The 27009-nt window shown below is 48.2% G+C and overlaps 1 protein-coding gene across 4 annotated transcripts in view; it reads right to left on the minus strand.

Moving 5' to 3' along the window:
- Positions 1 to 237: 237 nt before the first annotated feature.
- The window catches only part of AK8 (adenylate kinase 8), a 159069-nt gene continuing 132297 nt past the window's right edge, over positions 238 to 27009 (minus strand). For all 4 annotated transcript variants that reach the window (XM_021927091.2, XM_021927092.2, XM_021927090.2 and 1 more), the window contains 2 exons: positions 2099 to 2179; positions 238 to 587 (listed from right to left, as the gene is read on the minus strand). In XM_021927091.2, the coding sequence (XP_021782783.1) occupies positions 350 to 587; positions 2099 to 2179 (319 nt within the window). In that variant the 3' untranslated portion in view covers positions 238 to 349. The remainder of the gene's footprint in view (positions 588 to 2098; positions 2180 to 27009) is intronic.

The following is a 27009-nucleotide window of genomic DNA, read 5'->3' on the forward strand; positions in this document are numbered from 1 at the left end:
AGCCTGTGAGGCGGCTACGGTTTCTAGCCTCAAGTTGGTTGTGAGAAGAGAGGCTCTGTGGGTTGGGACTCCAAGGACACACCACGCGCTGGTGCTGGAGCCACCACTTGTCCCAGGTCCGACTCCAGAGACCCGGCCTGCACTCCACTTTCCCACCACTGTGGGCTTCACCTGTCCTGTGTCCCCAGACCCCTACATGAGGCCAACTTCCAGCCGCCTCACCTTCAGGACGCATGAGACTGTACCCAGCACGCTTTATTGGCTTTTTAGGGGAGCTTTGCAGAGGTTGGGGGGCTGGGGGCAGGGGATTAACTCTTTCCCTGGGGCGGCGCTCCTGGCTCTGAACCCATCAGGGGATTTTCTTGGGCAGGGGATTAATGATGCCGCTCTCGATGTATTCAAAGACGGTGTATGGGTCCTGGTCTCCGTTGAGGGTGATGGCCGACCCATAGAGCTGCTCCAAGTCGGCCGAGTTCCTGTAGAATAGGTCCATTTTCAGCTTGACCTGCTCTTCAGCATCCTTCGGGTTCTGCAGGAGGCGAGCCTGGATCTCCATGGTGGGAGGTGGCTTGTACATGAGGTGGTACCTGCAAGGGAGGAAGGAAAGCAGGTGACCCACGGCCTGGCCCGGAAGCAGGGGAGAAGGGGACCCTCTACTCTATTGTGGACCAATGTGGGGTGTCCTGGCCACCACCACCATTGCCAAACATTTGCTGCTGTGGACCGCTGTGTGCACACCTTTGACTGATGGGCCCTGGAGCTACAGAGATACCCATGATGTGCTCCCCGCTCAAGGGAGAGGGAGAGAGATCAGTGATAGAAGGACAGAATACAATCATACATGGGCAAATTCTTTCCTTCCTCCCTCCCTCTCTCCCTCCTTCCCTCCTTCCTTCCTCTTTCCCTCCCTACTCTCCCTTTCTTCCCTCCCTCCCTTCCTCCCTTTCTCTTCTTCCTTTTCCTTTTCTTTTTTGAGACAGGGTCTCACTCTCTCGCCCAGGCTGGAGTGCAGTGGCACGATCTTGGCTCACCACAACCTCCGCCTCCCAGGCCTGCACTACTACTGTCCAGCTAATTTTTGTATTTTTAGTAGAGAAGGGGTTTCACCATGTTGGCCAAGTTGGTCTTGAACTCCTGACCTCAGGTGATCCACCCGCCTTTGCCTCCCAAAGTACTGGGATTACAGGCATGAGCCACCGTGCCTGGCCTCTTCTTCCTTTTTCCTCCCTTCTATTCAATGTTTATCTGCACTGAATCCAGCGTTAAATCTGCCGCTGACAGTGCTATGGTAAGCAGGACAGGCACTGGCTCTGTGCCTACCGAGCTCACAGTTAGCTGAGGGAGTGGGACATTACAGCACCTGTGGAGATGGAAGGAAGTGCCACAGCCGTTCACTGTTGGGAGAGACTCCAGGGACAAGGTGACATGAAGGCCACAGTACTTGAGATGGGAAAGCTACAAACTCCCATGACAAATCAGGTCTACGTTTTAGAAAAATCCCTGCACTTCCTTCCTGCCCCGCCCCACCCCACTCCTGCGTCCCTACCAAGAAATGGGACCCTGATTGTCAGGAGAGATGGCAACACCTGCCTCTGAGTGACTGTGGGGTTTTCCATTGCATTTCAACATGAGTGCAGTGCTTGTACTTGGTCAGACTGCAGAATCAAACTCGGAATTTACCTCCTGTAACTATGGGAAGCCTCAAAGGAAACTTGTGCCCGTGGGGATGGGTTTGTACAGCAACCACCGCCGGGATGCATCGTGGTTGGAGGAAAGGCCAGTGAGGAAACGCACAGGTGACGCCCATCCCAGGCTGCTGTTTCACATGCCGAGATTAAGCTGTTGACCCCAGGATAGAGTGGGTGAACATTTCACCATTGTGTTGCTTTAGATACACATTTTCTGGTTATTCTTCCAGGCAAAGAGGGTCAACAGATACTGCACAGAACAACCAGTTGGATAAAGTCCATTTTGATAATCGTCCTTCAGTGGTCACCAGTGTTATCCCTGCAATGGTTCCACCATGGCATTGGTCAGGCGGTTGGGTCTGGCCCCTGGCAGCCCCCAGATTGCCAATCGCCAGGAACACAGCACAAACCTCTCCCCAGTGACTGGATCAATTCTTCTCAGAGTCAGCCGCTCCATGATGGAATCAAATGGCACATTCAGGAAAAATACCCTATAAGGAAATAAACCATATTAATAATGGTTTTTATTTCCTGTATTTTATGATGCTTTGACATCCCGGGTCTTGCGAATCCTGGAGAGACTGCTTCTCCCAGGGCTGGCTACCTCCTAGAGCCAGCAAGCAATGCGCCTGCAAAACTGCCTTTCATGTACAACCCAACCACTCCAGAGCCTGTGTCCCCAACCGCTTCCTTCATCTGACTCTCATACCCCAAACCAATATTTTTCCTGCCCTAAATCACCACAGGGCTGGGTGCCAAGCATCCCTATAGACCAGAGCCTGCCAAAATTATTTCAACTGCCCAATCCTACACTTGCTGTGACTTGTCTGCCTTCTGGGACACGCTATCCCCTCACTCCTGCTGCCTCCTGACCGACTGTGATGCCTCCCCAGGTGGTCCTGCATGGCGTGGCGTGCCCCCCTTTTCTTGGGAGCTGTGAGTAATAAACTCTTCTTTCAGTGACATTGACTTCTCTGTATCATCACCTGGTTACCTCTATACATTAGATTTGGGGTGCAATTAAGACAAGAACAAGCAGATGGTCATAGGGAGCAAACCCCAGGCTGGACTCTCGTCACCCCAGACGAGCGTGGGCATCATTTCCCTCATGTGGGTGGAGCCACTGGAGCCACTGCTCAGGGCTCTGGGATACCACATTTGGAGGTCACCAGGGACAGATGCGGGACAGGAGGGCTCCCTGTAAGGATGCTCTCAGCTCCCCTGGTTCAGGGACAGCTCTCAGCCCCCATCGCTCCTGGGGGTGGGACTCCCAGGAATGGGGATCATTGTTTGGGTGAGCTTTGGGGGAACCTCTTGTTCTCCAGAGCCACACAGTCTAGTCACAGAGAGGCTAGACTCTCACCTCCACTATGGACTTGCTGTGTGAGCTTGGACTACTGACCCAGCCTCTGTCAGACTCAGTTACCCCAACTCTAAAATGGGGCTAATTATAGTTCCCTAGTGTTGAAGATTTAACGCGATAAAGTGTGTGACAAGCTCAGTGTGAGGTCTGCACAGACTCGGTGCCCCAACGTGGCAGCTGTTATAATTTAATCACCGTTCCTGGATACCCCTCCTGGGAGTTCAGGCTCCCTGACTGCCCCTGCCCTCCTTGGAGAGGTGGGCTTGGTTGTTCTCAGCTTTCTCTCTTTCTCTTTCTCAAAGGAGCCCTGGACCCAAAGGAGCAGGACACTCCTGCCGATAAGCCCAAATCAGAACCCAGCAGAAGAGATGAAGCTCACTCCTCCTGATTCTCAGACTGGGAGCACCAGGAAATTCATCTCTCAAATGCCTAGTTCCAATGGTTTAATCCCCACTCCCCTTTTTAGAGCAATGGAACACTTACTTTATATAAAACCTTTTTTTTTTTTTTTCCTCTTTTTTCACGTTGTTGTTCAGGCTGGAGTGCAGTGGTGCAATCACAGCCCACTGCAGCCTTGACCTCCCAGGCTCCATCGATCTGCCCATCTCAGCATCCTGAGTAGCTGGGACTACAGGTGTGCACCACTCGAACGAGATAGTTTTTGTATCTTTTTTTCAGAGATGGGGTCTCACTATCTTACCCAGCTGGTCTCGAACTCCTGGGCTCAAGAAACCTGCCCTCTTCAGCCTCTCAAAGTGCTGGGATTACAGGCGTGAGCCATCATATCTGGCCTATATAAGACCTTAGGAGAGTGGTTCTCTACCAGGGGTGATTTTTGTCCCCCAGAAACCATCTGGCAAAATGTCTGGAGCCATGTTTTGTTTTCCCAGCTGGACAGTGATGCTGGAAAGCACCTTCTAATGTACAGGACAGCACCCACCTCAAAGAATGATCTGGGCCCAAATGCCAAGTGCATGGTCGAGGAGCCCTGTTCACACAGTGTGTGAACACACACAATGACAAGAGGTGTGGCTGCTCTGGCTGGGAGAGGTGGGGCTGGGGAAGAGCCAAGACCCCGAAGCTCCCACCCACAGAGCTAAGCCAGGTCTTCTAGCGCCGAACCATCTTGGTTCATTTTTTAAAAATAATTTTTAGAACATTCCATGGCTCACTTACTATTTGCTCGTTTGCCCTTTAATTCATTTATACATGTATGTATCAAGTGCTGGCTGCGTGTCGGACACAGTAGGAAGCTCCAGCGTTTACCAGCTCACCGTATGGAATTTAGGCACTACATTTAAGAATCTCCTCCTTGATGACATTGACGGGGTCCTATGACTGGCATGTGCAGTGTCCACTGGGGCCAAAGTTGGTGACAACATCAGCGACAACAAGAAAACATCAATGACAACAAACACTCCGTGTGCACCTAAAGCCTTGTATTCATTTCACTTTCAAGAAGGTAAACTCAGGCCAGAAGCACCTCTACGTGCGGAGAAAACACACACAAATGAGACCTCCCTGCTTCCCTCCTAGCATAATCAAAAGATTAAATCAAAGGATGAATCGAAAGATTAAAATCCCAAATGTGGAAATCCCGAAAGCCAAATTCTGAGCGATTCGTGCGTTTTCAGCAGTGCCCAGGCTAGCTGTATCATGTTAGGCGGGATTATTACCTTGTTATTGTCTTGGAAACTAAATATGGTTTCGGGAGGTACCTGTGGGTGCCAAGTCGACAATACGGTGGGAGACTTTTTCAGTTATTTTCAGACTGCCTCCTCCAAGTCAGTGAACAAAAGCAGCCAGTCACTGACATCCTTGGAATTCTCCAGATGTGTCGAGCGGGCTGCCAAGAGGCCACGCTTTGGTAGGTCCAATGGGACACTGGTTCCCATGAGGCCCAGACCTACCTTTGGGGCACGGGTGTCACCTGCTTTGTCCAGAGCAATAAAGCAAGTGCTCAAAAAATGCTTGTGAAGGAATGAAGAAATGAACCAACGGGCCGGGCGCGGTGGCTCAAGCCTGTAATCCCAGCACTTTGGGAGGCCGAGGCGGGTGGATCACGAGGTCAGGAGATCGAGACCATCCTGGCTAACATGGTGAAACCCCGTCTCTACTAAAAATACAAAAAACTAGCCGGGCGTGGTGGCGGGCGCCTGTAGTCCCAGCTACTCGGAGGCTGAGGCGGGAGAATGGCGTGAACCCGGGAGGCGGAGCTTGCAGTGAGCCGAGATTGCGCCACTGCACTCCAGCCTGGGCGACAGAGCGAGACTCCGTCCAAAAAAAAAAAAAAAAAAAAAGAAATGAACCAACGGTACCCAGGCCTAGCATTCTTTTTAAAGTCTCTGCCCACTGCCTGTTTTTTTATTTTTTTTTCATCCCTGCCCCCCCCCCGCAAAAAAAAAAAAAAAAAACTCATCTAACTGGTAGAACTGAGAGTGATCTAAAATCCTAGGGTTGCGTGGGATCTTAGACCTGTAATTCCCAGGGATCAGCTGCATCAGAATCCCATCAGGAGCCTTTGACAGTGGATGACTATGCCCCTCACCCAGAACTGCTGAGTCAGTGGCATTGGAGGGAGCCCAGTGTGGCCCTGGTGACTGGAATCCACTGCCTTGGAAAACACCCAGGCCAGGGATTCTGAGCCAGGCACCCCACGGGTCCTGTGAGCCCCGGAAATTTGATACAAACTGCTGACCACATGGAGAATGTGTGCCCTCCTGGGTGCTGGGTGGGCTCGTCAGATTCTCAAAGGGGTGCTGGTCCTTAAACGTCATTATGAATCTGAGTCAAAACCTCACGTTCTACAGGGAGATGAAGGACCTGGCCTCGGCAAAGCTGGGGCTGCCCCCGATCCCGCACGCTGTCCTCACGTTCACTGTTCTCCTTGGCTTGTAGGCACCTTTTCATTCTCCTGATTCCCTCTGGGGCGCCACCCTGATCCCCTCGCATCCCTGTGGCTTGGCTGGAACTACCAGGTATGGATCATAATCCTGAAAGACCAATCCCCAATGTCCCAATCCCAAATGCTGAAATCCTGAAAGCTCAAAATCCCTGAAGTCTACATTATAATGTCTAAAATCCTGAAGATCACAATTTCAAAAGACTAAAATCCCAAATGTGGAAATCCTGAAAGCTGAATTCTGAGTGATTTGTGTCTTTTCAGTGGTGCCCAGGCTAGTTGCACCATCTTGGAAACTAAATATGGTTTCAGGAGGTGCCTATGGGTGCCAAGTTGACAATAGGTGGACTTGCGGACTTAATTTTATGTGTCACCTTGACTGGATGAAGGAGCACCTAGCAAGGTGGTAAAGGATTCTTTGGGGCATGTCTGTGCAGGTTTCTCCAGAGGAGAGGGCGGTGAGTCTGACAGGGTGGGTGCGGAAGCCCTACCCTGCCCTCAGCGTTGGTGGGCCCTGCGTAATCAGCCAGGGTTCTGGAGACAACCACTACAGAAGGTGAACTGGTCTCTCTCGGAGGGCTGGACAGGCTGTGCTTCTGCTGCCTTGGACATCAGAAATTTGATTTCATGGAAGTGCTTATCACAAGGCTGACTGTGTGTGAGCCCTGCATATGGACATGGAAAGTTTAAAACTTCCTCAGTGAATAACCAGATGTCCCATTTATGCATCTGCATTTGAGAAGGATAAAGTTTTTTTTTTTTTTTGAGACAGAGTCTTGCTCTGTCGCCCAGGCTGGGGTGCAGTGGCCGGATCTCAGCTCACTGCAAGCTCCGCCTCCCGGGTTTAGACCATTCTCCTGCCTCAGCCTCCCGAGTAGCTGGGACTACAGGCGCCCGCCACCTCGCCCGGCTAGTTTTTTGTATTTTTTAGTAGAGACGGGGTTTCACCGTGTTAGCCAGGATGGTCTCGATCTCCTGACCTCGTGATCCGCCCGTCTCGGCCTCCCAAAGTGCTAGGATTACAGGCTTGAGCCACCGCGCCCGGCCGACCCAGGATAAAGTTTCTTGAGAGCTCAGCTCTCTGCATGACGATATACGTGGTGGTGACCCATCTGAGTTTTTGGTCAATCTTGTCAAAAGACTTAAGTTGTGCTGAGGTGGGAGGATCCCTTGAGCCCAGGAGTTCAAGGCCAGCCTAGGCAACATGACGAGACCCCGTATCTGAAAAACAAAACAAAAAACAAAGGTAGGTTGTCTGTCATGGTATTTCAGATGACCACAGTTGCAAAGCTGGGTTCCCACAATTACCAACCATAGTAATATGCATCTATACATTTCATTTTTAACCTATTTCTTTATGAAGATGATTCATCTACTCAAAACTGTCATCCCCGTGTGACTGCTATTAGTGTACCTGGAGTGTTTATGCTTGTGAAACACCTGAGTGTTTATGCTTGTGTTTATGCTTGTGGAATACGTTATTATGGCCAATTTTATTGTGTAAAGTGGCCACAAAGTGCTCTGTGGTGTTTTTAATAGCTCAGATAAATCCCCTTTTCAAAATGTAAATAAACGTCTTTTAAATAATTAAAAAATGTTTTTTTCCAGAATTATATTTTTGGGATTTCGATCTGTCAGCATTGTGATTTTCAGAATTTTAGACTTTAGGAATTTCTGACTTTTCAGGATTTTAACATCTGGGATTATGGCATTCGAGATTATGTCTTTCAGGATTATGTCTTTCAGGATTATGATCAGTTCCTGAACTAGTTTGCCCCAGGGCTACAGGGCTGGGCCTGAGGGAGGCCCAGAGGTCACCAATCTGAGTGCTGGCTCCTCCTGGCCACAGGAATTTGTTTAGAATGCAAGGCTGATCCAAGCCAGGTCTATGAGAGGCCACCCCAGGGCTTGCTGGAGAGAAATGAGCTTCATTTCTGCTGAGGCTGCAAAGGCAATGAAGTGGAAGCCCGGGGTTGCCTGGGGCCTACATCCAAAGAGAGCCTGAGAATGAAGTTCACGCCATGAGAGCAGAAAGATGGCGAGACATTGTTTGGGGCCCTGGATCAAGCTGTGCCTGTAGCCAGCCTCAGCACTTCACTGACATGAATATATATATATATCTCTTCTCTTGCCTAAACTGGTTTTTCCAGTGCCACTTGCTTCTAGAAAATGTGTGAACTTAAAACAACTGTGAGTCCCTGAGCACAATCGCTTTCTCCTTCGAGGCCAGCTTCTCCTGTGGCCTTGCTTCTCCCTCTCTCACTTTGCCCATGCTGTTCGCTGAGCTTTGCTTCTGCCCAGTCGCCAGAAAGCCCCTCACTGGTGCCTGATGAAAACTACAGCTGCCCGGCTGGGCGTGGTGGCTCATGCCTGTAATCCCAGCACTTTGGGAGGCCGAGGCTGGTGGATCATCTGAGGTCAGGAGTTCGAGACCAGCCAGGCCCATATAGTGAAACCCTGTCTCTACTAAAAATACAAAAAAAATTAGTCGGGCGTGGTGGTGGGCACCCGTAGTCCCAGCTACTCGGGAGGCTGAGGCAGGAGAATTGCTTGAACCCGGGAGGCAGAGGTTGCAGTGAGCCAAGATCGCGCCATTGCACTCCAGCCTGTGCAACAAGAGCAAAACTCCGTCTCAAAAAAAAAAAAAGAAAAGAAACTACAGCTGCCCCTCCATGAAGTGAGTCCAACTGTTTCCCCAGCAGCCTGGAGGGGCTGGGAGCCATGAAAAGCCACGTCCTCCTTGCACATGTGCTTGATAATGACTTCCATTCACAATGTGCTGCAAAATAACAGCCACCAAAAAAAAAAAAAAAAAAAAAAAAAAAAAAAACCATGCGAGATCGGGGAGTGTGTAAACACAGGGAGTGCAGGTGTCGCAGCGGCTTTCATCCCTGATGCTGTGAACACGCGGCCCCCCTCGCACCCCCGGTACTGCGAGGCCCAACAGCAACACCAAAACACGGCTGTCACCGCGGCTGGCGGCTCTGGATGCCGACGCCAGTAGAAAGGAAGCAGGTTTGGAAATCCCTGATAATTGAAGCTGCTTCATAAACAAGCCCCATTTGAAAGATTTTTAACCCAGTGTATCAAGACTGCTTGTCGTCATTCAAGGGAATGGTTTGTGAAAGGCTGGCAAGATCAGACGCACAAGGACACCAAATGGGTGCTTGAAGCACACTGCTGGGGACAGCCTCGCTGCGGAGGGCCCTGCTCCATGCTGGAAGCTTCTGATTATCCTGGCTCATCGCGCCCAATGGGAGGACCAGGTGGCGGGGTACAGGGGCAGCCCAGGCCACTCTGCTGAGAGCTACTGCCCTGTGCATACCCCCAGCCACTGGTTTTCTGTTTTCTGCTGTTTATTTACAGAGCCAGGAAAGGGAGAAGGGTGAAAGCAAAGAATACTGAAAACAGGGTGTGCTGGGCAGACCCTCCTGGTGTGGGTGAGGGAAGTGGGTGCCTGGATTGGCCAGGGGCGGGCACTCTACCTGCCCGTGGGTTTGCAGAACTTTAGGCTGGTGGATGCTTCAGGAAGGGAGGTGGAAGGTGCCTTGGGAGGTGTCTCTAATCCCTGCTCCAGGTGGGCACCTGGATCAGCTGCCTCAGCACCTACCCGGAGCTTATTAACGGTGCTGCCCACTCACTGGAGTCCATGTTTAACAAGATCCTCAGTGATGTGTAGGCACATTAAGGTTGGAGAAGGGTCACTCTGATCCGTGTTTCCAAGATTTGTCTGGTGTTGAGACTTATCTGGAAGGCTCACCTAAAATACAGATTGCAGGCATCCCTTCCCCCAAGAGCTACTGAACCAAAACCTCCAGGGGAGGGGCTGGGAGGCCTTTATTTGTAAGTCAGCAGTTCGGGTGATTTTCATGCCCAGGCAGGTATGGGAGCCATGGCTCTAATCCACGGTCTCACCCTTGGCCGCACCCTGAAACCAACAAGAGCTTTGAGCATGCTGAGGCCTGGGCACTACTCCCGGAGACGCTGGTGTAATTGGTCCAGGGTGAGGCCTGAAAATGGGGATTTTTAAAAGCTCCTCACTGGGTGTGGTGGCTCACGTCCGTAACCCCAACACTTTGGAAGGCTGACACAGGAGGATCGCTTGAGCTCAGGAGTTCAAGACCAACCTGGGCAACATAGTGAGACCCCATCTCTACAAAAAGACTTTTAAAATTAGCCCAGTGTGGTGGTGCACTGATAGTTCCAGCTACTTGGGAGGCCGAGGTGGGAGGGTCGCTTGAGCCCAGGAATGTGAGGCTGCAGTGAGCTACAACCACACCACTGCACTCCAGCCTGGGCGACAAAGCAAGATCCTGTTTAAATAAATAAATAGATTGGGCACAGTGGCTCACGCCTGTAATCCCAGTAGTTTGGGAGGCCGAGATGGACAGATCGCCTGAGGTCGGGAGTTTGAGACCAGACTGGCCGGCACGGTGAAACCCCATCTCTACTAAAAAATACAAAAATTAGCCAGGCATGGTGGCGTGCGCCTGTAGTCCCAGCTACTCAGGAGACTGAAGCATGAGAATCGCTTGAACCCGAGAGGTGGAGGTTGCAGTGAGTGGAGATGAGTACTGCGCCAGCCTAGGCGACAAACAAGACTCCATCTCTAAATAAGTAAAAAAATCTTTTTTTTTGAACAAGTCTCTCTATGCATGGCTGGAGTGCGAAATAGCGGAGTCTGACTCACTGCAAGCTCCCGGGTTCCGCCGATATCCTGCCTCAGCCTCAGTAGCTGGAGGACCTGGCGCCAACAGCAGCCCGGCTAATTTTTTTGTATTTTAGCGGGGTTTCACCGTCAATCTCGATCTCCTGACCTTGTGATCCAGCCGCCTCGGCCTCCCAAGATGCTGGACCTGGCGTAAACCTGCTCCAGTAAAAAAAAAAAAAAAAAATCGCCCCAAATATTTTACAGGGTTTTGGCTGGTAGCAGTGGCTCAAACCTGTAATCCCAGCACTTTGGGAGGCCGAGGCAGGCCAGGATCCACGAGGTCAGGAGATCAGACCATCCTGGCTAACACGGGTGAAGCCCGTCTCACTAAAAATACAAAAACTAGCGAGCGGTGGTGAGCCTGTAGTCCCAGCTACACAGGAGGCTGAGGCAGGAGAATGGCGTGAATCCGGGAGGCGGAGCTTGCAGTAGAGCTGAGATCAGCCACTGCACTCCAGCCTAGCAGCGAAAAAGAAGCGAGACTCCGTCTCAAAGTAAATAAATAAAAGCTCCCTGGGTGGCTGTAGTGTGTAGCCAGGGTTGAGTACCACTGCCCTGATTCAATCTACTTAGTCTACTGGGTCCCAGAGAGCTGAGGGGTTCGTACTCTGTCACTCTGATCATTGGTGTCAGATATCCAATGACAACTGGGGGCTCCAGACCCACCCTTGTAATGCCCCCTCCAGCCACACTGCCTGAGACTCTGTTTGAAGAACACAGGAAGCCTCTTTCCTCAATGACCTTGAAGCTCATCCCCTGCTTTCATCACTGGAAACTGAGGGTGAAATTTACTCTGGATCCATGGATGGAGTTCGCAAGTTGAGAGATACGATGTACAATAACTGACTGCAAATATGATGCCCAGTTCTGCCCAGAGGCAGGGGCCTGACTGTGTTGGCCTCTTGATCTTAACCAATAAGCCTCCACTATTGCAAAACCCTACACAAAGCAATATGATATAACCACAGGGAGATACTACTTCACACTCAGTAGAATGGCTGTTACACGTTAAAAAACAAACCATACAATAAGTGTTGGCTAGACTGTAGAGCGATTGGAACTCCTGCACATTGCTGGTGGAAATATAGCATGGTGCAGCCTCTGTGGAGAATGGTATGCCGGCTCCTCGAAAAATTAAACATAGATCCAGCAGTTCCGCTTCTGAGGATATAACCAAAAGAACCAAAAGCAGGGACTTGAACAGGTATTTGTACACCAATGTTCTTAGCAGCATGATTCACAACAGCCAAAAGGTGAAAGCAACCCAGCTGTTCATCAATAGATGAATGGATAAACAAAATGTGGTCTATACAGTCATGCATTGCTTCATAACAGGAACACATTCTGAGAGTTGTGTTGTTTCTTGAACATCATGGAGCACACTTACTCATACCTAGTTGGTACAGCCTACCACACAACTAGGCTACAGTCCTGTACAGCATGTTACTGTACTGAATACTGTAGGCAATTATAATGCAATGCTAAGTACTTGTGTACCCACACATATCTAAACATAGAGAAGGCACAGTAAAAATATGGTATCAGAATCTTATGGGACCACCATTGTATGTGTGGTCTGTCATTGACCAAAATGTTGTTATGCAGTGCATGACTGTACATACAATGAAATACTATTCAGTCTTTTTTTTTTGAGACTAAGTCGCCCTCTTGTCCCCCAGTCTGGGGTGCAATGGTGCAATCTTGGCTCACTGCAACCTCTGCCTCCCAGGTTCAAGCGATTCTCCTGCCTCAGCCTCCTAAGTAGCTGGGATTACAGGTGTGTACCACCATGCCCAGCTCATTTTTTTGTATTTTAAGGAGAGACGGAGTTTCACCATGTTGGCCAGGCTGGTCTCAAACTCCTGACCTCAGGTGATCCGCCTGCCTTGGCCTCCCAAAATGCTGGGATTACAGGAGTGAGCCATCGCGCCTGGCCAATCAGTCTTAAAAGAGAATAAAATTCTGACACATGCTAAAACCTGGATGAACCTTGAGGACATTATGCTAAGTAAAATAAGACAGACACAAAAGGACAAACATTGTATGACTCAATTTTTTGAGGTCCCTAGGGTAGTCAAATTCATACAGACAGAAAGTAGAATGGGGCTTCCAGGGGCAGAGGGAAGGGGAAATTGGGAGTTAGTGTTTTAATGAGTCTAGAGTTTTAGTTTGGGATGATAAAAAAGCTCTGGAGATGAGTGGTGGTGATGTTTGTACAACAATGTGAAGGTACTTAATGCTACTAAACTTACACTTAAAGATGGTCAAAATAGTAAACTTCATGTTATGTATATTTAACACACGCACACGCAAACACAAGCAGTTAGTAGACATTATAATGAAGGCAACTGGGGGGGAGAAGTTCTCTGACCTTGAACAAACTTACAATTTAATGAGGTTCTGAATACATGCATGTATACAAAGAAATGCATGGACAAAACAATGAACCATATGATAGTATTAATTCTACACAAACTATAATGCAAATGCTACATAAACTCTTTCAGAAAATAGAGGAGGAAGGAATACTGATTTTATTAGTCAGCTTTTCCTTGATACCGAAAACCAGACAAAGACATTAAAATAAAACTACAGACCAACATCCCTCATAAACACAAATGCAAAAATCCTTAGTAGAATATTAGGAAATTTAATCTAGCATTACATAAAAATAACATGTTACAACTAAGTGGGATTTAGCCTGTGAATGGAAAGCTAACATTCAAAAGTCAATCAATATAATTTACTGTATCATTAGAAGAAAAAGTTTATAATCATCTCAACAGATGTGGAAAAAGATGACAAAATTTTACACCAATTCCTGATCAAAACCCTCAGCAAACTAGAAATAGAAGGGAAATTCCTCAACCCAATAAAGGGCATTTACTTAAAAACTACAGTTAAGATCATACTTAATGCCCAAAGACTAAACACTTTCTCGCTAAAATTGGGAACAAGGCAAGAATGTCCACTCTCATTTCTACTATTCATCATTAAACTGTGAGTCCTGGATTGTACAATAAGACAAGAAAAGGATATAACAAGTAAATAAATTGAAAACAAAAATATCCCATCACTGTCTCTATTTGTCATCTATTTGTAGATGACATGATTGTCCAAACAGAGAGTCCCAAATAATTTTCAAAAAAGCTACTAGAATAGGTAAGTTTAGTGAATTTGCAGGATAAAAGATCAATATACAAAAAAAAATGGTCTTTCTAGATACTGGCAATAAACAGAAATTGAAATTTTAGGGTACCATTTATAATAGTACAAAAATAAAATATTTAGGTGTCAATTTAACTAATACTAGGTCTGTGTACTGAAAACTACAAAACACAAATGAAAGAAATCAATAAGACAAATAAATGGGTAAGCTATACCATGTTCATGGATGCAGAGACTCAATATTGTAAACTGTCCATCATCCTCTCCTAATAGATCTACAGATTCAATGCAATTTCAATCAAAACATTCCAACATGTTTTTTTGTTTGTTTTTGAGAGACAGGGTCTCACTCTGTTACACAGGCTGGAGTGGAGTGGTGCACAGCGGTAAATCATAACTCACTGCAGCCTCCAATTCCTGGGTTCAAGTGATCCTCCCACCTCAGCCTCTTGAGTAGCTTGGAAGGCATGAGCCACCATGCCGAGACAACAAGTTTTTTTAATATTCTATACAAGTTAATTTTAAATTTATATGGAAAAAAGGAATTAGAATTATTAAAACAATGTTTAAAAAGAAAAGCAAATTGATTTTAAGACTGACTACAAAACTTCAGTAATCCAGACAGTGTGGGGGTATTAGTGAGAAGACAGACACATAGATCAAAGGAACAGAATACAGAGTACAGAAATAGACTCCAACTAATGTCATCAATTACTTTTCAACAAGGTTTGAAGGCAATTCAATGGAAAAAGAATAGTCTTTTCAACCCAGTGATGCTGGAACAATGGGACATCCACATGCAAATAATCATCTTGACCCACACCTCACAGCATATACAAAATTCAACTCAAAATGGATCACATACCTAAATGTAAAACTTAAAACTTATTAAACTTGTAGAAGAAAATCTTTATGACTTTGGGTTGAAGATTTTCCAAGATATGACACTAAAATAATGATCTATAAAATAAAGAATTGATGTTAGACTTTATTAAAAACCTAATAATTAAAAATATCTGCTCTTCAAGAGACATTAAGAAAATGAAAGATAAGCCACAGACCGGGAGAAAATATTTGCAAAACACATACCTGACAAAGGATTTGTATCCAGAATATATAAAAATGTGAACTACATGCACAATACTTGACATATACAAGGGGGCACAGACAGACCCCTTACTACCTTAGTATTTGCAAATGTGATGCTCAAACTGGGAAGATCTGGCCTAGAAAAAATAGTTTCCTGAAAAAGGCTTAATCTGCCTCCTCCTTCCATGGCAATGACGCTGTTTGGGTTTTAAATGAAGTCTCAGCTGCTGTCACACAGCGCCTCTTCTTGGGTCTGAAACACACATCCAGGGTGCACCCTTCTCAGGCAGGCTGCAGCTGACTCTGGCTGTGGAATAATTGTGGGGTGTCTCTCGAGGGGAGCTTCGCAGTGACCACCACAGAAGGGACCCAGAGAGAGAGGAGCGCCATCCAGAAAAGTGCAAAATGACACAGTGGATTGCCACTTAGAATGGTCGGCTTATCTTTAATTGCCACTCCATCAGAGTGGAGATGTAACATCGCCATCGAGCAATGGCAACCTGTGGGGCATTCATGTAACACAGACCAGGAGTGGCCGTTTTGTATGGATTTGTCAGGACAAGGTCTCTGTCTGGTCTAAAGGGAGAGAGAGGCCGCATCCATGCCTAGGGGCAGGTGTGAGCAACAGGCTGTTAGAGAGTGCAAACTGAAATGGAAGATGAGGATGAGCAGAGGATGAGAGGAAGAAAGCAGCCTTGGGAAGAACTGGGCAGAAAGTGCAAGTGAGTCATGCAGAGGCTACCAACAAACAGAAAACCAAAGTGAGCCACTGTGGGAGGAGTCGGCCTCTGAGTACCCTGGGCGTGGGCGGTCTGAGCACCGGCGCTGGGACAGCCTTGCAGGCGCTGTGTCCTCCGTTCCTGGCATGTGCTAAGTGCTAAATAAATATTTAGCACACGATTTCCCATTGCTGAATTACTTTTTTTTTTTTCCTTTTTTGAGACAGAGTCTCGCTCTGTCACCCAGGTGGAGTGCAGTGGTGTGATCTCAGCTCACTGCAACCTCCACCTCCTGGGTTCAAGCGATTCTCCTGCCTCAGCCTCCTGAGTAGCTGGGACTATAGGCGCCCGCCAACATGCCCGGCTATTTTGTATTTTTAGCAGAGATTAGGTTTCATCACGTTAGCCAGTATAGTCTCGATCTCCTGACCTCGTGATCTGCCTGCTTTGGACCTCCCAAAGTGCTGGGATGACAGGTTGGAGTGACCGCGCCCAGTCAAAGTATCTTAACGTGGGCAGTTTTCACATCCTCAAGTCTATTCCCAATGACTGTTCAACTCTTTTTTTTTTTTTTTAATTTAAAATAGTTTTAAAACCAAGTGCCTCCTTTTCTGTTGGTCAGTACAATTTGATCACAATAAATGTGTCCTTTATAGCTCAGGGTCAATTCAAACATTCATAAGAACACAAACAATACTGTGTTCAGACCACTCGTTTGGTACTCTAACAGAACCATTGTCCATTTCTAGCTAGACTGGGACCGGAGGGGCAGTTCAGGGATGTTTACCTTGGGCAACCTCTCCTTTGAGCCAAGGATAGTTTCCAAAGGAAGTAATCCAGGGGACACACTTGCTCATTGGTGAACACTATTACAACAAACAACACAGAAGTATGTTCATGACTTTTTTTTTTTTTTTTTTTTTGAGACAGGGTCTCACTCTGTCCCCCAAGGTTGGAGTGCAGTGGAGCCATTGTGGCTGGCTGCAGCCTCTATCTCCAGGGCTCAAGTGATCCTTCCATTTCAGTCCCCCAAGTAGCTGGGACCACAGGTGTGCGCACCACACCCAGCTAATTTTTTAATTTTTAATTTTGTAGAGACACTCCTTATGTTGCCCAGGCTGGTCTTGAATACCCTGGGCTGAAGCGGACCTCCAGCCTCAGCCTCCCAAAGTGCTGGGATTATAGGCATCAGCCACCATGCCTGGCTTGACATATTGTTAATTTAAAAAATCAGGTTATATATCAGGCAATATATATTACTGTTTGATCCCACTCAAAAAATGTATAGAAAAGAAAAATACTGCAACATTAAGAATGATTATTTCTCGGCCGGGCATGGTGGCTTATACCTGTAATCCCAGCACTTTGGGAGGCCGAGGCAGGTGGATCACCCGAGGTCAGGAGTTTGAGACCAGACTGGCCAAGATGGCAAGATCCCATCTCTACTAAAAATATAAAAATTAGGTGTGGGTGCGGTGGCTCATGCCTGTAATCCCAGCACTTTGGGAGGCCAAGGCAGGCGGATTACAAGGTCAGGAGATTGAGACCATCCTGGCTAACACAGTGAAACTCCGTCTCTACTAAAAATACAAAAATTAGCCAGGCATGGTGGCAGGCGCCTGTAGTCCCAGCTACTCGGGAAGCCGAGGCAGGAGAATGGCGTGAACCCGGGAGGCAGAGCTTGCAGTGAGCCGAGATTGCGCCACTGCACTCCAGCCTGGGTGACAGAGCAAGACTCCGTCTCAAAAAAAACAAAAACAAACAAAAAATTATCCAGGCATGCTGGCAGATGCCTATAATCCCAGCTGCTTGGGAGGTAGAGGCAGGAGAATAGCTTGATCCTGGGAAGCAGAGGTTGCAGTGAGCTGAGATCATGTCACTGCACTCCAGCCTGGGCAACAGAGAGAGAGATTGTCTCAAAAAAAAAAAAAAAAAAAAAAAAAAAGACTGTTGCTGCTTATCTTTACTTTCTCTTTTCAGCTCCATATATTTACAAATCTTTTTACAATATATAATATATGATTTTTGTAAGGAGAAACAAGCCAGAGTTTTTTTTGTTTTGTTTCATTTTTTAAGTCAACTTCAAGCCAGACACAGTGGCTTGTGCCTATAATCCCAGCTACTTGGGAGGCTGAAGCAGGAGGGCTGCTTGAGGCCAGAAGTTTGAGACCAGCCTGAGCAACATAGTGAGACCCTCTCACTAAAAACAATTAAAATAAAATTTAAAAAGTCAACTTCTACTAACATGGAAGTCAGGAAGAAAAGATAAATACCCTGTGTACCACCAGCAACAGCCTTGCCTTCCGTAAACCAGGTCCAGGCCCCAAGGAGGGAGGAAGGGCAGGTTGATGGCGGGGATGTTACGAAGTAGTGGCAGAACAAGGCCCTTACGTTGCAGGGCAAAGCACGCATTCTTGTTTGGTTCCCACACAGTGGCATGCTGGTAACCCAGCTTTTGGCAGTGAGGTGGGTCGACCCCTGATTTGTAGCATTTGCCAATATCCCCATCATCTAGTCCATTTCAAGCTGCCACATGCCGTCCTTAAATGCGGAAGAGAAGTCCACATTCGGACCTCAGGAGCTGGTGCAGGCCAGTTCTAGCACGCCCCTGCCACAGCAGCCGTCTAAGGTGGAGCAGGGATTACTGTTCCCATTTTACCAACAAGGGTACTAGTCAGACGGCCACTTTTTATCAGGCACTGTGTTTGAAGCCAGGCACTTCCTGTATGTTGTAATCCTCACAACACCCACATGAGTGATTATGGATGATGCTGACTTTTCACATGAGCAAACAAATGAGGTCCAGAAAGATCAGATGCCTGCACAAGGTTATTTGGCTAAAAAGGGGTAGAGACTTGAACCCAGGACAGTCTGCTTCCAAATTCGTGCCCATAACCACGTGGGGGTACCATCCCTCTCCAACAAGGAGCTCATCTTGCACTTAGTGACCGTGTGTGGTGGGCTGAGTTCCTTGCTTTGAGCCTTCTCCAGAGGTGCGAGACATGGAACAGACATTTCTAGGGAGGTGAGAGGGAAGAAGTAAGGTTCCTGACTACGCAGTGGAATGGGCAGCTGAGATGGGTGGGACTTGGTTCTGGTCAGCTCCCAGTTTGGATTTGGGGATGAACAGAGACCTGTGCACCTCTGGCCTCCTGCAGTCTTAGAGCTGAGCACCCCCCCCCCACCCCACTCTGGGGCTGCATCCCTCACCTGCATGGGGGGCCCAGGCGAGGAACCCACCCAGGCCTTGGAAAATGCGGTTGATGAATGGTCTTCTTCATCTCCAGGGCTGCACTCCTTATCAGAACCATTTGGCTCCTTTGTTGATGGGTGCGGATGCAGAAGGGTTGACCAATCCTAGTGTCCAGAGACTTCTTTGAGGTGGCATCTGGTGTGTTTGTCCTACTCTCAGAAGATGGTGGGCCTGGGGGTCCCATCCCCAGCCTGAGGACCCTCACTATCATCTGGCTGTTCCCAAGTGGCACCTGGCCACCCAGCCTTCCCTGCCACATGGGTGGGAGTGCCTTTTTCCCTCGTTTCCTGGGATACCCCGGACAAGTTGAATCACCCATGGCAAGACCAGCCAGTCTGTGCCAGGTCATGGCACCATCTGCACCAGCAGCTCTCAGGTGCAGGTATGGGGCACAGAAGCACATTTTAAAAACTCTGGCAGGGCCTTTTTCCTGGTTCCGGGCAGGGCCTGTGTCCGAACCCCCCCCCCCCCCGACATTGCTCTTTCACGCCTGTGCACACTTGGGAGTTAGCAGTCAGTGCAAAGTTCCTGCATGCTCCTGGAAACCCATCGTCTTCGCTGGGCATTGCACTGCACCTTCTATCTGGCACTCAGAACTTTAACAACCACTTAGCTTGACAGTGGGAACATTAGTCAACACCGATCAACACTGAAGTGGCCCTGTTTGGACACCAGTCAAGATCCATTGGTCAGCAACAGCCCCCCAAAAACAGCTGGGTTGGTGAACATTTCCTCCACGTCCTGAGGTACGGCCGGTGCTGAGAGGCCCCACTCAGATCCCCCTTCCAGAAAGAGCCTGAGGCTCAGCTGTAAGGAGTGTGGTTACCACAGCCTCCAGCTGAAGCATCTTGAGGGTCTGGAGCTCTAGTTTTTGTTTTTGTTTTGACATCTTTACTGAGCTATAATTCACCTGTGTAATGAGTCTAATTCAGTGGATTTAGTATATTCAGAGTTGTGCCATCATCAACATTATCTAAGTATGGAATATTTTCATCACTCCAAAAAGAAACCCTGAACCCACAAAGTCACTTCCCCTTCCCCAGCTCCCAGCCCTAAGCAAGCACTGATGGACTTTCTGTCTCCACGGATTTTCCTATTCTGCACATTTCACAATACACGGCTCTCCAAGTCTCCATCTAGGATAAAAAGAAAGTGGACTTCACAAGATTGTGTTAAGGATTAAATAAGATGATCCATAGAAAGCACTTAACACATAATTACATAGAAGATCCACGAGGGCCAGCGTGCCAGGCTGCTTTCACTTAGCCTGATGTTTTCAAGGTTCATCCAGACTGTTGCATGGATCAGAGAACTTCATTCCTCGTGCAGCCAAACAGGGTTCCATTCTTTGGATCTCTCACATTTCGTTTATGCATCCACCAGTTGATGGACTTGGACTTTTTTTTTTTTTCTTGAGAGAGAGAGTCTCATTCTGTTGCCCAGGCTGGAGTGTAATGACAATCACAGCTTACTGCAGCTTCAACCTCCCGGGCTCAAGCAATCCTCCCACTTCAGCCTCCCGAACAGCTGGGACTACAGCACATGCCACTACACCCAGCTAATTTTAAAAAACATTTTTTGTAGAGACAGGGTCTCACCATATTGCCCAGGTTGGTCTTCCGGCCTCAAGCAATCCACTCTCCATGGACTCCCAAAGTTCTGGGATTACAGGCGTGAGCCACTGTGCGGGCCAACCAATGGATTTTTAACCTAAGCTTTTGAGCCAAGGTCACACTCTGGGGTGACCTTTGGCCAAAGACTAAGCACAACAGGGGTACCAGGGCCTGGCATTTCTGCCCAACGCAGCCCTCCGAGGGGCTGTCAGGGGCTGCGCCAGGTCTGCGTCATGATCCATGGCTCCTCACCAACCTGACTTTGGGCTCTTTTCCTGGTCCAGGTGTGCCTTCCCCATTAACTCCTCTTCACTCCTGACCCTGTGTCAGCATCTGCTTCCCGAGATCGCATCCTGACAAGGCACTTAGTGTGTAATAACAACACAGAACCCACGTGGGCCCCCACACCAGCGCTCTGCTGTTAGGCCTCCATGAGGCCATTTCATCCTCATCACAAACTTGAGAGGCAGGGGGTGTCATTAGAACAGATGAGGGAACTGAGGGACAGAGGAGTTCAGCAACCAATCCAAGTTCCCCGGCCAGACGTGATGGAGCCACGACTCAAAACCCAGGTGGCTTCTCCAGTGTCAGTGCCCTTGGTCACAGCACTCCATTGTGATTCCGCTCAAGCAATAAGGTGGGGACGGGGGTTTGGCCTCCCACTGCTCGGCTCAAGCCACAAGCCCTGGCTGCGTGTGTAGCTTTAGCTCCCCGGGGCTGCTCTGTGAGGCCCAGGTTCAGAGCCAGCTGGAGTCAATGTCATCTTTCTCCACCTGCAACAGATCAGGTGGAAGAGATTCGAGGCGGGAAACACAGCAGATGCTCTGCCATGGAGGCCTACCCATGTGTCTCTGCTCGCGACCTGACCTGCCATTGGGCGGCCCCACAGGCACGGGTCTGAGAGGAGGGTGTGCAGATCCGGGATCTTTGGGTCACCTGGAGGACAAGTGCTTCTCCTTGTCACTGGTCACTGGAAACGGGGAGCGGAGACATGGGTAGGTGTGCTAATTTTGAGGTTTCCTTTCTCAGAGTCAGTCTCCATCAGTGACAAGTGCTGCTATAAAATCTGTCTCTGGTGAAAAGTTACATAAGCACATTCCAGTGTTCCTCTGCCACAGCACCGCTGCTACCCACCGCCAGATTCCCCAGCCCTCACTTTTCTGCTATATCTATATATCTATCTATATAAACGTGCTGCAGAGAAACCTGTGTTTTAACCTTTTCTGCAGCTGGAGCTTTTCCATGAATCCCTCTGTCTACAAGTGTTTTACTTCTTGGTTTTCATTTTAATCCTTTGCCTTCCATTAATCAGCACCAAAAGTGTTTTATTGATATTTCCTACCTGCCGGGCACTGATAGTAAGCACGTTACATGCTTATTATTTAATCCGTGCTGTCTTATTTAATCCTCGTGAGAAGTACACGACCCAGGTACTGTGATCGTGCCCATTTCGAGGGTGCAAAGTCTCGGGCTCTAAGAGGCGTAGGGTTGCCTCCAGGCTGGCCTCCAGGGCCAGCTGAATCTAGGACGCTCGGTTACTGCTCTAAGTTCTCAAATGTAAAATAATCGTGCTTTGCTCCCTGAAGTCGGCAGAGCCTTCCTGAAGTCTCCAGTGAGGATCAGGAAACGGGCAGTGAACCTACCGGGACTCAGGCTGGCTAGCGGGCGGGACTGGAGTTGACCCTGCTTACGTGCCCCCCCTCTCCCGGTGTGCGAGACCCCACCTCAGACTTCCCCGTGTCCCCCGTTACGTTGCGGGTGTTCCGGCTCCCACCCTCCAGTGTGCCTCCCTAAGGACACCGGGCACAGCTGTCTCTCAGGACTAAAGATGAATTCTACAGATTCCAAAAGACCCTTCGTCCCCAGTCACAGCTGCCTTGCCTAAAGAATCTGCCACCGTGGTTGTTAAACCCACACTTTAATTACTCCAAAATTATGTTAAATCCTAGCATAAATATTGCAGTGGCATCTTCTGAAGAATTTCATTACAGTAAGTTGGGTTGCCGCCAGAGCTCTCCACTAAAAAGTAAGAGGAGAATAGACACGTGCCAAAAAAAAAAGGATAGATACTGTTTTCAAAATAAAAAGGCAAGGAGGTCATCCTCTGTCAGATCACGCAGGTGTCAAAGAGAAACGGTCTCATAATAGCAGAAATCTCCCATTTTACAGACCGAAGGGGAAAAAAATACCCTTCAGCCCTCTAATCTAATAGGATTCACTTCTGGAAAAACCTAAATCTGATTAAATATTAATAACCAGTGGTATTAATTAAGGGGGAAAAGTCCATCAAGAGAACCCCAATATGTTTACAGTGTCCCCAGGAAACTGGGAAAATTCACAATCAAGTGTGTAAATGTTCTAAAAAAGGGTCCTGAATATTTTATGAATATTTGTCATAAAACAGAAATAATAACCACTGTGCAGAGCTATTAGAATTAATATTTATGCTGCCCGCCATGAAATATTCATGGGGACAGAGAAAGGGGGGCCGTAAGACAAGAATTAATTTACATTGGGCTCGGTTTACCCGCTGGCTTGATGTTTAAAGACGGTTGACAAGCCTCCATATGAATCCGCCAGTCACTTCCCACAGTCTGCGGAGTGGAGGGGGTGGAGACGGGTCCAGGCTGCTGACAGCTCACAGATTGAGTTTCTGACAGCCCTTAAAAAACCTAAACGGACCCCCACCTTTTTCCCCTTCTTCCGTTGCCCAAGGCGCTCTGTTCTGCCACCGTTCATCCGATCTCCCCTTCCATCTGCTGAAATTAACGAATTAATGAGCGCGATGCGCTTTACGGTGGGGCCCTATGAATGTTTACAGGCGATTAAATTATAATGCGGGGCGGCTGTATAATTCATGAACCAATTAAAGGAAGTGTTAGTTGATTTGATGGGATGAGGACGTACAAAATGCATTTAACTAATGGGGAACCGCGGGCTGCCCAGGGCCGGCTCCGTCTCTCGGATTACGCGGCTAATTGCTCGACTTTACGGGGCTGTCACAGATAGCCATGCATATTTCATTGTTCTCAAATACTTCAGTTGTGTGCGTCCGTGTCGTGGCTGTAATGTGGAGAAGGCCGGCCAAACTTGGGTGTAGTTACAGTGCCGAGCTGGGCCCCGGCAGAAACCTGAGCTCCAGAGTCGGGTGTCTGGGCCATTAGGTGATTAAAAAGGCTCAGCATGCGATCGCCTTTTGTTTTACTATGTTCTCTTCAGGACACTAATTCCGGATGCTGACTTCATGACCGTGGCGGCACTGGGGCCCTGATCCCTTTTTTTCCGGGGAATGGAGGGGAGGTCCACAGCCCCCTGTACTGTTCAAGCCCTCTGAGCCCTTGAAACCCAATGTCCCCAGTGCAGGGGTCCCTCAGGACAGTCCACCTGACACAATCCCCAAGCTAAGAGTTTCCCTCAGGCCTGACTTTGTCCATCTGTACAAGGTGGTCACTGGGAACTTCTTTAAACGCGGCCTAAACTTGGACCCAAACTTGAAGCTGTCATCAGCTCCTTGAAGTATGTTTGGAAGGAAATCAGCAGAGAAGAGCAAATGCACCCTCCCCAAGAAGTAAAATTATCCTGGTGTTCAGGAAGAGAGGATGCTTCCAGAATTCTGTGAGCCGAAGGACAGCGGAGACAAAGGTGGCTGACTTCCCAGCCGGAGCAAAGGAGATGTTGAGTTTAGGGAGATGCTGCCTTCATCCAGCAATCCCAGCGCACTCTGCGGGGAGCAGGGCGAGACCATCGGAGCCGCGCAGCCAACCAGTCAGTCCTCCAAGATGGTTCTATTCTCTCCTCTCACTTCCAAGCCAAAGCCTGGCATTCACCTGAGCCAAGCACACGCACGCATACACACACAGACACACAAAACAAATGAAAAGCCCTGTGGTTACCACCTTCAATCCTCCCGTGGACACCTACAAAATAATTTCTTTTACTCCCACTTTCGTGAGTAGGGCCTGGGCAGCAGCCAGAGCTGGGGCTTTGGGGTCTGCACTCCTGGGATCACGGTTCACACCCTTCTGCAGACACCAGGGCTGTGTGGTCGAGGGCAGCCCCAGGTTCCCCATCTAAGGGGACAGGAATGGCAATAGGTGAGGAGGATTAAAAGCGCTAACCCGTGGCCTCAGTGTCGAGGCTGGCACGTGATAATTACCCAATTTAGTCAGTCAATACTGTTATCACATGATAATAGAGATTCTGACTCATGCAGCAGGGAGGCTACATCCATTACTTCTCTCTTCCACAAACGCACATGACAGTAGGGTTTGGCTTCCACCCCTTAATTGCACAGTGGACACTGTGCTGTCAAATGAAGCGAACAATGAGGTCTACAAGAATGCCTTATGGAGGCAGCAGAATAGATCCAGGTGGAAAAGGTTGCAGGAACCCGAGGGCCACACGTGAGGAGAGCACTCAAACAGTCTTAGCTTCAAGGACGAAAGAAGGGCCAACTGCACATTAAAAGAAAGGAAGTTCACTTGGTCTAAAATATTTAATTGGGGCCTAATTTAAAATGAAGTTATCAATTGGTAGCCAAGCTGGGTTTAACGCATTCTGGTTTCAAATAAAACCAAACTATCATTCATCAAATACCACTGCCTTAAATATTTTACCGTTGTTACCTTCTATCATCTTACAAAGTAAACAGTATTCTCAATGCATACATGGGGCAACTGAGGCTCAGAGGAGCCAAGTGTCTTGGTTCAGAAATCTCTTTTAAGCAAATATTTGTGCAAGCATAAAGATATAGGGACAAGATTTCTCACTGCTGAATTACTTTTTTGAGACAGAGTCTCGCTCTGTCGCCAGGCTGGAGTGCAGTGGTACGATCTCGGCTCACTGCAACCTCCGCCTCCCGAGTTCAAGCGATTCTCTTGACTCAGCCTCCTGAGTAGTTGGGACTACAGGCGTGTGCCACCACACCCAGCTAATTTTTGTATTTTCAGTAGAGACGGGGTTTCACCATGTTGGCCAGGATGGTCTCGATCTCTTGACCTCATGATCTGCCCACCTCAGCCTCCCAAAGTGCTGGGATCACAGGCGTAAGCCACTGTGCCTGGCTTTTTTTTTTTTCTTTTTTTCTTTTTTGAGATGGAGTCTGGTTCTGTTGCACAGGCTGGAGTGCAGTGGTGCGATCTTGGCTCACTGCAGCCTCCGCCTCCCAGGTTCAAGCAATTCTCATGCCTCAACCTGTAGCTGGGATTATACCATGCCTGGCTAATTTTTTTGTATTTTATAGAGATGGGGTTTCATCGTGTTGGCCTGGCTGGCCTTGAACTCCTGACCTCCAGCGATCTGCCTGCCTTGGTCTCTCAAAGTGCTGGGATTACAGGTGTGAGCCACCACAGCTTGCCTTACTTTATATGTCTGCTTTTTATTTATTTTTATTTTTACAATGAGACTGTACTATTTCTACAATTAAGAAAAACACTAATTATAAAATCACAGGCTGGACATGGTGGCTCACGCCTGTAATCCCAGCACTTTGGGAGGCCAAGGCAGGTGGATCACCTGAGGTCAGGAGTTCGAGACCAGCCTGGCCAACATAATGAAACCCCGTCTCTACCAAAAATACAAAAAGTAGCCGGGCATGGTGGCAGGCACCTGTAGTCTCAGTTACTTGGGAGTCTGAGACAGGATAATCACTTGAACCCAAGAGGTGGAGGTTGCGTGAGCTGAGATGGCATCATTGCACTCCAGCCTGGGCAGCAAGAGCTAAACTCCATCTCAGAAATAAATAAACAAACAAATAAATAAAATCACAAGAAAAGGTTTATTGTTAAAAACAGAAAACTGTGAATTTTCAGCTACAGGACCACCATAATGGTGATAACATGTAAGATTGGACCAGACTTCCTTATGTGCAGATCACACAATGCACAGATCTAAAGCTTCATGTGTCTCAGCAGTGGTCTCAGTCTCTTATCAAACCCCCCATATCATTGTGGAATCAGAACTTCATTTCAATGAGAGTGGGCAGACTGGGGACAAGGACACAGCAGATGCTGGCCACTGAGAAGGACAAACAGTGGGACAACCTTTCACCCAGGTGCCAGCCTCCCAGGTGCTCAGGTGCAAGAGGACTCAGGTGAGGAAGTGTGAATAGCTCAGTGCAAATCAATGCCTCTGGTTTAAGAAAATCAAATGAAGCCGGGTGCGGTGGCTCAAGCCTGTAATCCCAGCACTTTGAGAGGCTGAGATGGGCGGATCACGAGGTCAGGAGATCCAGACCATCCTGGCTAACACAGTGAAACCCCATCTCTACTAAAAATACAAAAAACTAGCCGGGCGAGGTGGCGGGCACCTGTAGTCCCAGCTACTCGGGAGGCTGAGGCAGGAGAATGGCGTAAACCTGGGAGGCGGAGCTTGCAGTGAGCTGAGATCCGGCCACTACACTCCAGCCTGGGCAACAGAGGGCGACTCCGTCTCAAAAAAAAAAAAAAAAAAAAGAAAAAAAGAAAATCAAATGATGTTCATTCATTCATTCAACAAATATTTAC

This window comes from Papio anubis, chromosome 13 (assembly GCF_008728515.1).
Source record: "Papio anubis isolate 15944 chromosome 13, Panubis1.0, whole genome shotgun sequence".
NCBI lineage: Eukaryota > Metazoa > Chordata > Mammalia > Primates > Cercopithecidae > Papio > Papio anubis.